Here is a 12,973-nt window from a genome sequence, read left to right on the forward strand (position 1 = left end):
GAAAGGTGCATTTTTAGAATTTTAGCAATTTTGTCCTCGAATCTCTGGCCAAAAATTCAATTTTGGTGTTTACATACTTCGAAAATTGAAAATTTCCAATTTCAAAGGAGAAAAATCTATACTTTTATTCACTTTTTAGGAAGATAAAATATATTTTTACAGTTATTACAAACATATTATTAAATTTTTAATTAAAAAAAATTATATATAATTTATTTTTCAAACAATCAAATAAATTTGAAGTTTTTTTTACATAAAAATATTGTGTAATTTGCATTGTTTTATAACCGGTTTTAGATAATAACTATGTGCGTAATAAGCACACAGCGCCAATTTTACCCTAGCGACTAAATCTTAAAGTAAATGTTTTTCTTGAAAATAGAAATCTTATACTCGAAACAATAAGTATATCAAATTTGGTTGAAATCTGCCCAATAGTTCTTTCTACAGAGAGCCCTGAACATCCGTTCTTTATGTATAACCTTTATAAAATGTTAGAAATCGTTTAAATTTGAATTTTTTTTTGTGCTTAGCGAATGCAATTTAATGTTAATTAATATAAACCAGTTTTAATTTAAATCATTTATTTGATTTGAATCAATTAAATTGGATAATGATTTAATTCCCTTTTCTCTCTCTCTCTCTCTCTCTCTCTCTGTTCTGATTTTGTCCATGGAGAGGATGTAAACTTTGTAATTAAATAATAACAATTTTAATGTTTTAATTGTGTTATTAGAAAGTTAATGAAGTTAAAAATGATTAATTTTTGTTTAAAAAAAGAAAATTGGGAAAAGTTTACCAATAAACGTTGATTAAAAGGAGGAAATAAAATGAACATGTTTGTATTTCTGCATTGCAAAGTAGTATTTTTAAATTCACATTCTGTATAATACAGAGAATTAAAACAAAGATTATACTTTATTATTTTCATTCTACATTTTTGCTTAGACAACTTTCTTACAGGAGAATTAATTAAATTAAATTAAACAGAGCAGTAAAGATTTCATTTCCATCCTCATTTAGCGCAACAATGGCCGAGTGGATGATGACACTGAACACTGTTCGCGGGTTCGTGTCAGACAAAGGGGTTAGTCACATGAGTATTTTAGGGAATTTTTCTTGGTATTTTAGGGAATTTTCCGTGATATTTTAGGGAATTTTCCGTAGTATTTTAGGGAATTTTCCGTGGAATTTTAGGGGCCAGCTTCCCATAAAAGTCCTTCTCGGTAGATCACCCACGATTCGCGTGTTGCATGAAAAAAAATGTTTTCTGGAGATTAAGGAAGGAAAAAATATATATATATTCTACAGGGAAAAGTGTGTGAAACAGGAGCTTATTCTGTATCCAACAGAGAGATTTTTATTAATAATTTAATTGAATTATTCGAATGATTACTTTTTAAATTAGTATACGAAATTCGAAATATACCAGTTCTGCTGCTTACTTATTTAAATCATAAATAAATAATTTATGAGATGATAATATAAAATGTTTGAATCTCTAATGATTTACAGGCGACAGATAATTATAAAGGTTAAGTGTTTGTTCGACATCATTTAGAAATTCAAGATGCATCGAAGAAGGAGGATTTAATTGGCAAAATATTATCAAACTAGTAACTTAATACACGAATTAGAATTAATTTTAGTCATTAGATTATCAGAAAACAAAGGATTCGTCTCTAATCTTTCAGTCGAACGTGCGTAAGAGGATTTGGGAACTCCTTTGATGGTATCTCTCGTGAATTTATTGAAGTAAATTCTCCTTTCGTGTCCGAGTTTATACTTTTGAATTTTCCTTTGTGATGCAAAGACGAAGAATTGATTGAGTGATGTTGTTTATCGTTAACTCTAATATGATAAAATCAAAAGAAAATTATTTTATAGATTAAATATTTTATAATAGTTAAGCATTATCTGATTAGAAACTGCATTAAAAATTCAGTGCATCTTTGAGAATGTTCAATCTTTAAAGCATTCTCTCGTGTCGAATAATTATTCCCTAACGTTTTCAAATACAGTCTATTTCGTAAATTTTCCTCGCATATTCCCTAAAGATCTTCTTTAAATGATCTAAAAATAATAATTGTTGGTTAACGAGAAGGAACTGCAGAGAATCGAAGAAGGAATGCGGAAGGAAGGAAGGAAAAACGGAGAAGGAACTGCAAAGGAACGAAGAAAGAGCTGCAAATGAATGGAAAGAAACTGAAAAGGTATTGCGAAGAAGCGGAGAAAGAGCTGTGAAGGAAGTGCGAAGGAACTGAAAAAGAAATGCGAAGGTACTGAGAAGGAAATGCGAAGGTACTGAGAAGGAAATGCGAAGGTACTGAGAAGGAAATGCGAAGGTACTGAGAAGGAAATGCGAAGGTACTGAGAAGGAAATGCGAAGGTACTGAGAAGGAAATGCGAAGGTACTGAGAAGGAAATGCGAAGGTACTGAGAAGGAAATGCGAAGGTACTGAGAAGGAAATGCGAAGGTACTGAGAAGGAAATGCGAAGGTACTGAGAAGGAAATGCGAAGGTACTGAGAAGGAAATGCGAAGGTACTGAGAAGGAAATGCGAAGGTACTGAGAAGGAAATGCGAAGGTACTGAGAAGGAAATGCGAAGGTACTGAGAAGGAAATGCGAAGGTACTGAGAAGGAAATGCGAAGGTACTGAGAAGAAAATGCAAAGGAACTGAGAAGGTAATGCGAAGGTGCTAACGAAGGTACTGAGAAGAAACTGTGGAGGAACGGGAGATGGAGCTGAGAAGAAAGCTGAGAGAAACGAAGATGAAGCTATTGAAAAAGGAAGAAAGAACACATAAGAATAAAGATTGGTGATTTGTATTTCTGAAAATCCTCCGAAATAATGTTGAAATTGGAAGAAAAGAATGGAAAGAAAAGAAAATTGACTTTAATTTCAATAAATTTCTAATGTTGAATGTAATTTTAATATATTCTTATATTCGTGTTCTTGCATTAAAAGATAAACTTGAATCAATTATCTAAATACACATTTGAGTAATTAGACATATTTAAAATAAAATTAAAAAACAGAGCTATACGAAAGAATAAAAGTATCTTACATCATTATTTTAAATATTTGTGAAAAACTAAATTGTTCTAATTTTAGAAATGTATTGAAGATATATTTTACATATTAAAAAATCTTGGATAAATTAAATTTTTTGCAAAATTTATTTAAAAAATTCCTTCACTATTAAATAAAACTATTTCACTCAACTGAGTTATTCTTATCCAAAATTCCTTAAAAATTACTTTATAAAAATCCCTAATAATAGTAATTTCCTTAAAAATTTCTCCTGAAATCCCTAATAATAGGAATTCCCTCAAAAGTCAGTTCTTCAAATTTCTAATAATAGCAATTACCTAAAAATTAACCTTAAAATTGCCTCATAGTAGTAATTCTCTGAAAATATTCACAAATTTTATTCGAGAGCATCCATAATTCTTTAACGCTTTTGTTATGAGAAACGGATTATCGAGTGTATTATGGATTTAAGCGTCCAGAAAGAGGGAGAGCATTAATTGTTAATTATAGCCTTCTATAACGTTTTCTATCAAAGAAAAGCCTTTTTTTTAATGCTCTATTGTGTACATTGCTCGAAGAATCCTCATCAAATGGTAGTAATTCCTTGCAACCTTTAACAGTCATTTCATTTTCCTCTTAATAATTGCCTCACATTTTATTTGATTTTACTTCCTTTCTTTTCTTCTCACTTGATTGTTGCTCTTCTTTCTCCTTCTGGACACAAGATAATAATGACTCTTACTTTTTTTATCGTCTAATTTCTTCTAGATCAACTTGATTTTTAATTAGTATAGTTTATTATTATGTGGGATAAAGAGAGAAATAAGTGTCCACTGGTTATAGATACGTAAGTATAGGGTCATAAGACTTATACGCTATATTCTGTAGATATAACTGTACGTACTTATTCTCCTGGAAACTCAGTTTGTAATTTATAAATGTCTCAGGGTACAACTTCCTTAACGAGTAATCTTCCTCTATATACTAGGATTTAGATATGCAAGACGACAAACACATTTGTCATCTATTCTCCTTCCAGATTTATGATTAACGACATCTTCCCTCTCCTCACTTTATTATCTCGTTGACACTCTTGTATATATATATTTTCGCTTCTTAGTGCACATAAATCGTACGAAATTTATCTTCTATCCTTCATTCTCCATCCATACTCTATACTTCATTCTCCTACTCCATACAACATCTTTCACACTTCATCTTCTATCCATCATCTTCCATCCTTTGTCTTCCTTCCTTTACTCTTCATCCACATTCTATCCTTCATTCTCCTACTCCATACTTCATCCTTCATCTCTCATCCTTCAATCTTCATGCATACTCTATCCTTCATTCTTCCTACTCCATTCTTCGTTTTCTATCCTTCGTTCTTCATCCTCTATCCATTGTTAATAAATCTGTAGAAGAGAGTAACAAAAAAAAAAAAAAAACGGAGGAGGGAGAAGTTAAACACGTGACTTCATTGATTGCCGTGTCGAATGACGTGTCATCCGATACAGAAAATATCTCGAATCGTCGATGCCTTTTTTTCCTATAAAGCAGAGTTTACATGTGTTTCGAGTACGAAAAAAATCCAGCAATCTTCCCCAGAAAAAAAGTGAAAATTGCATATGGCGCCATCTGTTATCAGATTTTTTTATACTATTAATTATTACTAAATGGCAAAAAGTTTAATTCTAAGGTTAGAAATACGTTTTATATAAAAAATTGTAAATGATGATAAGGAGTAAAGTCATCATTAAGTCCATTCTAACTCTTCATCCCCTCGACCTTCAACTTTCAAAATTTAATGGCGTCGAAGAATCTAATACACAAACTTCCTTGCAAAATTTCAAAAATTTTCGATAAAGGGCACACGATTTTCTTCACCTTCGAAGAGGGTGAACGAAAAATCGTACCCCTCCAGACAAACATTTATACATACAGAAAAAAAACCGAAATTTTTATGTATTCCTCCACATTTTAAGGTCGCTAAAATCCCTTTTATTGTCGGACATACACACAGACAGTCGTTTCTAATTAAGTGTGGTAAATTGTAACGTTTGAAGGACGGTTTTTACGATCCGAAAATAAAAATTTTATGATTGAAAATTGCTGGGTTTTTTTTTCGAATTGTCTAATTAATTTAGATACAGTAAATTAATTCCTTAATTCGTATATTCATAAAAAAAAAGGTGGCCCAAAAATCAGTTAACTATTGTAACAACAAAGATGCTATTTTAAGCGCCATTTTGTAAATTTTTTGTATGCAATGAAACATTCGAGTGAGGCGACAAACCATTCTTAATTAACGGCTCCGGTTAACTAACTTTTGGTCCACCCCGTTCTTTGTCTGTCTGAGATTGAAATTGCAAAATTGTGCATGCAAATAAACGTTGAACATTTAGTTAAAAATTCAATTTATTTACATTTAGAAAAAGATAATTAAGCAGTTGAAGGTATAAGAGAACCTTTCAATCACTTAATTAATTTAGTTACTTAATTGCTTAATTTAATTTGCATATTTTATTTAAAAAAAAAAAAAACCTTCATCTTCCACCCTTCTTGCTTTACCCTTCACTCTCCATACTCCATCTTAAATAATCTATCCTTCATCCTCCATCTTGCACTCTCCATACTCCATCCTTCATCGTTTATCCTTTATCAACCTTTGAAGGAGGATAGAAGGATGCTCCTGCACTATAGAAGAATAAAGGGAAAAGAGGATAGAAGGATGCTTTTACACACTAAGAGAATAAAGAGAAAGGGAAAAAGAAGGATGATAGAAAGATCATTCTTCACCCTTCATCCTTTATCCTCCTTTTATAAATGATGAGGGGTGGAGGATAGAAGTTGCAAGGAAGTAAACATACGACAAGTTCCGTTTCGTATGAAATAAACTATATTATTGTTTCGCTAGCTCGCTTGCTCCTAGAAAACCCTTATTTCCATCTAATTATTTACTTATTAACTTACCCCTTTTTATTTTTTATGTTTACATTTTATCAAATTTGCATTGGTAAAGATCTTATATCGGACGTAATAAAACTCTTCCATAAAAAAGTAAAGGAGATAAGTCCATTTAAAAACATAAAAATAAATTAATTTGAAAGATCGAGAAGTTTCTCTAAGTAATTCTATTACTTATGTTACTTTAATTGTTTCCGGGTCTATAATTAAATTTTTTCGTGTGAAATAGGTAAATTTCTGAACTTTTGTACGATTTAATTCTAAGAAAAGTGATATAAACTTCAAGAGAAAGAAGAAAGTGACTTCAACTTAATAATTTGATTATCTTCTTTTTAACAAAACTGTATCCTCCATACTCTATACTACATTCTCTAATCTTCACTTTCCGTCCTTCACTCTCTATCCTCCATTTTTAATCCTTCATTCTTCGCTTTTTATCCTCCATTTTCTATCCTTTACTTACCATTCTTTATCCTACACCTTCCATTTTCCATTCGTTAATGTTCTATTCTCCATTGTTCATCCTTCACTTTCTATCCTCCATTCTTTATTCTATACTCCCAATCTTTCGTTCTTTATCCTTAAATCTTCATCCTCCATCCTTCATCCTCAACTCTCTATCCTCCACTCCTCATCCAATTCTCAATCTATCATTTTCCATCCTCCATCCTTCATCTTCAACTCTCTATCCTCCACTCCTCATCCAATTCTCAATCTATCATTTTCCATCCTCCATCCTTCATCTTCAACTCTCTATCCTCCACTCCTCATCCAATTCTCAATCTATCATTTTCCATCCTCCATCCTTCATCTTCAACTCTCTATCCTCCACTCCTCATCCAATTCTCTATCTATTATTCTCCATCCTCCATTCTTCATCCTCAACTCTCTATCCTCCACTCCTCATCCAATTCTCTATCATTCTCCATCCTCCATCCTTCATCCTCAACTCTCTCTCCTCCACTCCTCATCCTTCAATTCTCTGTCCATCATTCTCCATCCTCCATCCAATAATAAACTATACAACAATAATAGAAACAATGGATGGACTACCAAAGGTGCAATTCCTACGGATCCTGATGCAGTCAATTAGATATAATCGAATTTAATGTTATATCTTCCACCATTACTATTACTCTGTTATTTAAATGAAGAAGTCAGGATGCCATTTTAACATTTAACGATGAATTTTTCTCCACAAAAAAAAATTATCCTTTTAACTTAAATAATTTGCATTTTAATACATTTTTCTTTATTAAATTGGTCCATTTTTAAATACATTTAAGTTAATTTTTTTCTGTTTTATAATAAATTCCTGTATTTAAATTTTTACTTTTCCTCATTTTTATGTTCCTTGTTATCTTTTATGGACGTTTATTTCTATTCTTTTAACTCCGGATCGTTAGGAAAAACAAAAAAAAATCAATTTTTATTAACGTTTTCCTTTCTCATTTTAAAATTTCCTTTAAAAGTTTTATTTTTATTATTTTTTTCTACAGTTTTTCCTGGAAATTCTCATTAAAATCTTTCATATTTGGAAGATAAAAATCGAGGATTTTTCTTCTCTCCTTGAACTTCTTCTTAAATTATCTTAAATAAAAACTTTAATTAATTTAATTAATTCATTTTATTTATGAATATTCTTTCGGTTTTATAATTTTATTACATTCTAAATCGAACATTTTCTGATCTTTATCTTCCTCATCTTTCTGGAGTGACTTTTACTTCCTTTTCTTCTTCTTCTTCTTCTACTGAATTTACCAGTTTAAACTTGCAAAATTTCCCTCTTTTTTCCCTCCCTGAAAGTAAATAAGTAAATTTCTTTCTTTCTTTCTTTATTTTTTTTACTTTATTTTTAGAATTTACATATTTAAATCCTGGATTAAATTGTTTTTTTTTGTAAACTTGTTCTTACATCTTTTTTTTTTCTTTCTTCATTTCGTTTATCTTTTATTTTATTTTCTTGTAAAATTAAGTAAAAATTCGTGTATTTTTACGTCTTATTTTTGAGTTAAATTTGCAAAAATTCAAAGAAAATTAGTATTAAGAATTTAATTAAAACCGAGATTAAATATCCAAAATTAAAAGACAATTAGTTACTATTTTTTAATGTCGTTTATTTAGTTCTTTTCTTGAAAATAAATGCAAGAATTGTTTAATTTTTCTCGTTTTATTAACGTAATCTTTTGCATAAATCAACTAATTTTAACCATGTAATACGAGTTTCGTATAACAAATTCTTTATCCTTCATTTTCTCTCCCCGTACTCCATCCTTCATCCTCCATCATCCCTCCTTCACTCTCCATCCTCACACGTAAACAAGTAATTATTTCGCAATTTTGGCAAATTGGAAAAGGAATTTAAATGATTTAGATTACAAGAACGGGATCGAGAGAGGTGACGAAAGAATTTCTATCCAGTTATGTGACTTCTGTTAGAAGAACAAAGCGGGATGCGGAGCGAGTCGATCTTCTCGTTTATCCAGCATCCATTCGATCTGTCGGAGAGTAAAGAGTGAACATGGCTTATAAAATTGATTAAAACACTTTAAAAACCTACATAAATTATTATTTAATCTTTTATTTTGGTTTTCCTTTCGATTTCCTGAATAATTCTTTCTATAGATGTCTCGCCTTTATAATAATTTGTCATTTCTATATATAAACCTCTCTAAACAATGGCCGTTGTTTACAAGTTTTACTGTATTAAAATTACCATTTAAGATATTTCGAATGTAAGATTTATTTATTTCTTCGACTCTCGCAGATTTCTAAATCATTTGATTGAGAAGAATTAACAAGATTTATCCAAAATCACAGCGGAAACTCATTAGCATAATTGCTCCTTTGCATCAATTTAGCTTATTTTCTTTTATTCTGTTTGTTTTTTTCTTAACAAGAGAGCAGGAATTTAATTGTTTTTGATGTAATTTCCTCACCAGAGGCTTGTCCTTAATTAAGAAAAACGTGAAGAACATCCCGAGGCATTTTCTTCTTTACGTTTCACTTCGACATTTCTCTATCATTTTGTTTTAATTTTTATAGTTTAACGTTTAAGGAAGACTTAAAAACTAACTAACTTTAAAGGTGATTAAACGTATTAATTATAAATTTTTTACAATCATTTTTCTATTTTTTTTTTTTTTTTACTCTTTTATACATTTAAAACAGCAAAATTTGCTTTCCATTCTTCATCTTCCATTATCTACGATTTCATTAAAAAGTTTTAAGTTACACTGGAAGAATAAATTTGAATTTTTGCCTGTTAAAAATAGAAATTAAATAAAAATTTGCATTTTTTCTTTTCCCCTAATTTCCTATTTTCCCTGCAACATTTCCCTATTTTCCCCCACAACATTATTTAAATTTCCCTGCAATATTCCCTATTTTCTTTGAAATATTTCCTTATTTCCCCACAATTTTTCTATATTTTTTCTACATTTCCATATTTTCCCTATAATATTCCCTATTTTCCCTGAAAAATATTCTTAATTTCTCTACATTTCCTATTTTTCTTGTAACACCCTGCAACATTTTCCTATTTTTCCCAAATTATTCTTTTTTTCCCTACATTTCCATACTTTCCCTGCAATATTCCCTATTTTCCCTGAAATATTTCCCTATTTTCCCCATAACATTATTCCAATTTCCCTACAATATTTCCTATTTTCCCTGAAACGTTTCCTTATTTCCCCGCAATTTTTCTCTATTTTTCTTACAACATTTCCATATTTTCCCTATAATATTCCCTATTTTTCCTGCAGCATTTCCCTATATTTTCTTGTAACATTTCCCTAGTCTCAACATTAAATAAATTTAAAAACAGTTTTTTCGTTACGAAATTGTATATAAAATATGTAGACGGATGCTTATAAAATATTTAAACTCGAACTTTAAAATATTAAAATTTAACAATATTTAGAAAAAAACTTTGAAAGTTTTTTTCCTCCTGGAAGTATTCGAAACGATATTCATAATTAAGATACAAAGAAAATAAACGAGGAAAGATGCTTTGGAGTGTTCTTCAAGCTGTTTGTCACTTGGAAGCATGCAAATGGAGGAGAAGACGATAGGGAGGAAGTAACTTTTGTTAAGATTTTTCAAAGGAAATTGCCAGTTTTCTCTCCCTCTAAACACGTGGATAAGAGTAGAATATTTAATAAACAAGTAATGAATAATAAATAGCAGATTATTCGTACTGCACGCTCGTCTTGAACCGAGCTAAGAATGGAGATAAACACTAAAGACTCGTATAGAAATAAACAGGGTGACTTTATCTCTTGGTGTAACGCAAAACTTTCCAACGAATTTATATAAAATGAGCTATTGTGACGTCGATAAAATAAAAATTTATCGAGAAGGACAAGCGATAAGTGTATAACAGGTTTGTCAATTCCGGAAGGAAGTACAGCACGTGGTTTCCTGGACAATAACGCGAGACAAGAAAGTAGTGTTCGTTCAGTGTTCGAAATTCGTCCCTTTTCGATGTCTTATAACAGATAATTTCCTAAATTTATGTTTTTTTAAACATTTATAACCCTAAAAAAGCATATTTAGAGGTATATTTAGTGAAAAACTAGCTTTTGACACGCTGTTTCACACCGAAAATGTGCAGAAGATAACATCCGGGCTTAATTCTCGGTAACTGAAGACGAAAGTAAAATGACGTTGTCATGACAACCTTTCACTTTCTCTTCTACTCTCCTCCCACTTAGTGTTTTTCTGTTCATTTCGCTTCATCTGGAAACGTCTCTTACAAGATACAAACATCCTCCCTCTTTTCTACTTCATCACATTATAACGATTCGAATGAAGAAACTTTCTTTGATCCGTCCGTTTGTCGGTACAAACAATCGACGTGTACGAATTATAATAGTGTAGAGCAGGGCTCTAGCATCTCAGTTTTGTAATTAAACATTATCTTTTCCTTTAACCTTCCTAAACTGGACACGTATCAAGATATATATATATATAGGAACCAGTTTAAGGTCCTATATAATCGAGGTTTGTCCTATAAAAGTTATTTATATAAAAAACTGATCGATGGATAAGTTTCATCAATTCAAAAATAGTCTACCACTTTATATAAAGTATAGGGTATGTGTTTTTCCTTTATTCTTTTCTTTGTTGTGGATCTACTTGCACGCTACTCCTCCATATTACTGAAATGTTTTTCTCTTTAAATATATCATTAATAGGAAAGAATAGCCAATAAAATACACAGAGTATTTATCTATCTATATATGTATACACACACACAATACTAAATAAAGGACACCGTTTATAAGTGTACGAACGAACAGCACAACAGAACGTTTAAAGCGTTAATTCCTGACTGACACACAGCATTTAATTAAGGAGTGTTTAATTAACACACGAATTTTCTGCCCAACTGACTGGTTACGTGAAGTTTTCCCAGTTTGCTTGATCCTTGTAATAACCAAAATAGGGACAGAAAGTCCTCCCTGTGGCATCCCCCTAGACAGATCGTCCACGTGATGCGTTGCCGTATACAAACATGAGTATTTTTCTCTCCCCCCTCTTTCAATTGACGAATTTATAAACAAAATAAGAAATTAAAACAATGGAAAAATGTCTGGTTCGTGTTATAAACACATCGAATCTTCTTTTTGGATTTATCCAACAAGTGTTTTGCTGTTTGTCTGTCAGTTTGTTAGTCTGGTGACTGACAAACAGAATTTATCTGTCAATAAATCGTGCCACGTGGACTTATGTTAGTTCACTCCTCCCAATAAACACATTGCAAGATTTTAGAGTGGGTGCAGAAAGGAAACAATGTGCCTTACAGAATTTTTTTTTTACCAAGCTTTACTCGGGAAAACCCCCTAAAAGGGGGTGTGCAGTTGAGCCTTGTACATTTACACCCCCCAAAATTCGCTCTGGTTATCTAGAATGATATTGAATCACCCCTACTCTCTAGGTTCTTCTGTTAATCCCACTTCCTGTGCACCCTCCACGTGCACAAGATTCGAGGAATTTTACAGGGATTTAGGGGATAATTTTTTTAAAAAATAAGGAATATTCATTCCTTATTCATTTCGAACTCTCACTGCAGTTATAATTCGCTCGAACGTCATACGAAACAGTGCAACACTTCTACGTAGTTATTCACCGTTTAACGTCATAGAAGAATTTCATTTTTTAATTAAAAACATAATTAAACTTTCCCGGATTAAAAACTAAACATTTTCTTTTACTTTTACTTTTTTTTTTTCCTTATTTTAGGGCGTTAAAAAGATGTTAAACCGAGCCTTAAAGTAGAAGCGATCGAACAGAACAACAACAACAACGCGCGATAAATGGTAAAGAAAGATTGGAAAAAGTACCACCAGACGGCGCTGTAGCAACGTCACTAATCGACACAACTCCCCCCCTTCAGTGTGAGCTCACACGTGCGAGCGTGCGGTTCATTCGAGAAAGAGGTTAGCGGGGAGATGTGCGGAATGTGGATGTGCGGTGTGTGGATGGCCACGATCGTCACTCCAAGCAAAGAACTCTTCCTAATTCAACTCTGACCATGAAGGTCCGACGTGCGGCTCTCGTACTCTACACCTTCATATTGGTTCTCGGTGTGCCCTTCTTCATATTCTTCATCCTTCAAGGACCCGGTGAGTAAACATCTTGTGTTTTCTTTCGAATTAACGCTCGGTTTAAATTTGCATACGAACCAGTTTCGTATTAGGAGTACCAAACGGGTGATTCCAGTCAGATTTCTGTATGGCTCTGTGCTTAAATCCACACTCCTTATGTGGTGTATATATAACATATACTTTCTCTTTCGTGTAGTTAATAAGTCTAGTGTTGACTGCAAATGTTGCCCCTCACTACTCCCAGTTTTTCGTGTTGCCCTTCAATTCCTAAACATCACGAAATGTTGATGGTGTCGACACTTTTTCGGGATTTCCTTCGAGCAGAACAATAGAAACACCACCCGAAACGGTGCAGACATT

At 31.9% G+C, this 12,973-nt stretch overlaps 1 protein-coding gene across 4 annotated transcripts in view; it reads left to right on the top strand.

The window, feature by feature from the left end:
- Positions 1 to 12,973, top strand: part of LOC111620969 (alpha-1,3-mannosyl-glycoprotein 4-beta-N-acetylglucosaminyltransferase B-like) — a 171,390-nt gene that overhangs the window by 120,849 nt on the left and 37,568 nt on the right. For all 4 annotated transcript variants that reach the window (XM_023364044.1, XM_023363333.1, XM_023364705.1 and 1 more), the window contains one exon: positions 12,249 to 12,631. In XM_023364044.1, coding sequence (XP_023219812.1) covers positions 12,541 to 12,631 — 91 coding nt within the window. In that variant the 5' untranslated portion in view covers positions 12,249 to 12,540. The remainder of the gene's footprint in view (positions 1 to 12,248; positions 12,632 to 12,973) is intronic.

This window comes from Centruroides sculpturatus, unplaced genomic scaffold, assembly GCF_000671375.1.
Source record: "Centruroides sculpturatus isolate CEXI.00-Female unplaced genomic scaffold, Cexi_2.0 scaffold146, whole genome shotgun sequence".
Taxonomy (NCBI): Eukaryota; Metazoa; Arthropoda; class Arachnida; order Scorpiones; family Buthidae; genus Centruroides; species Centruroides sculpturatus.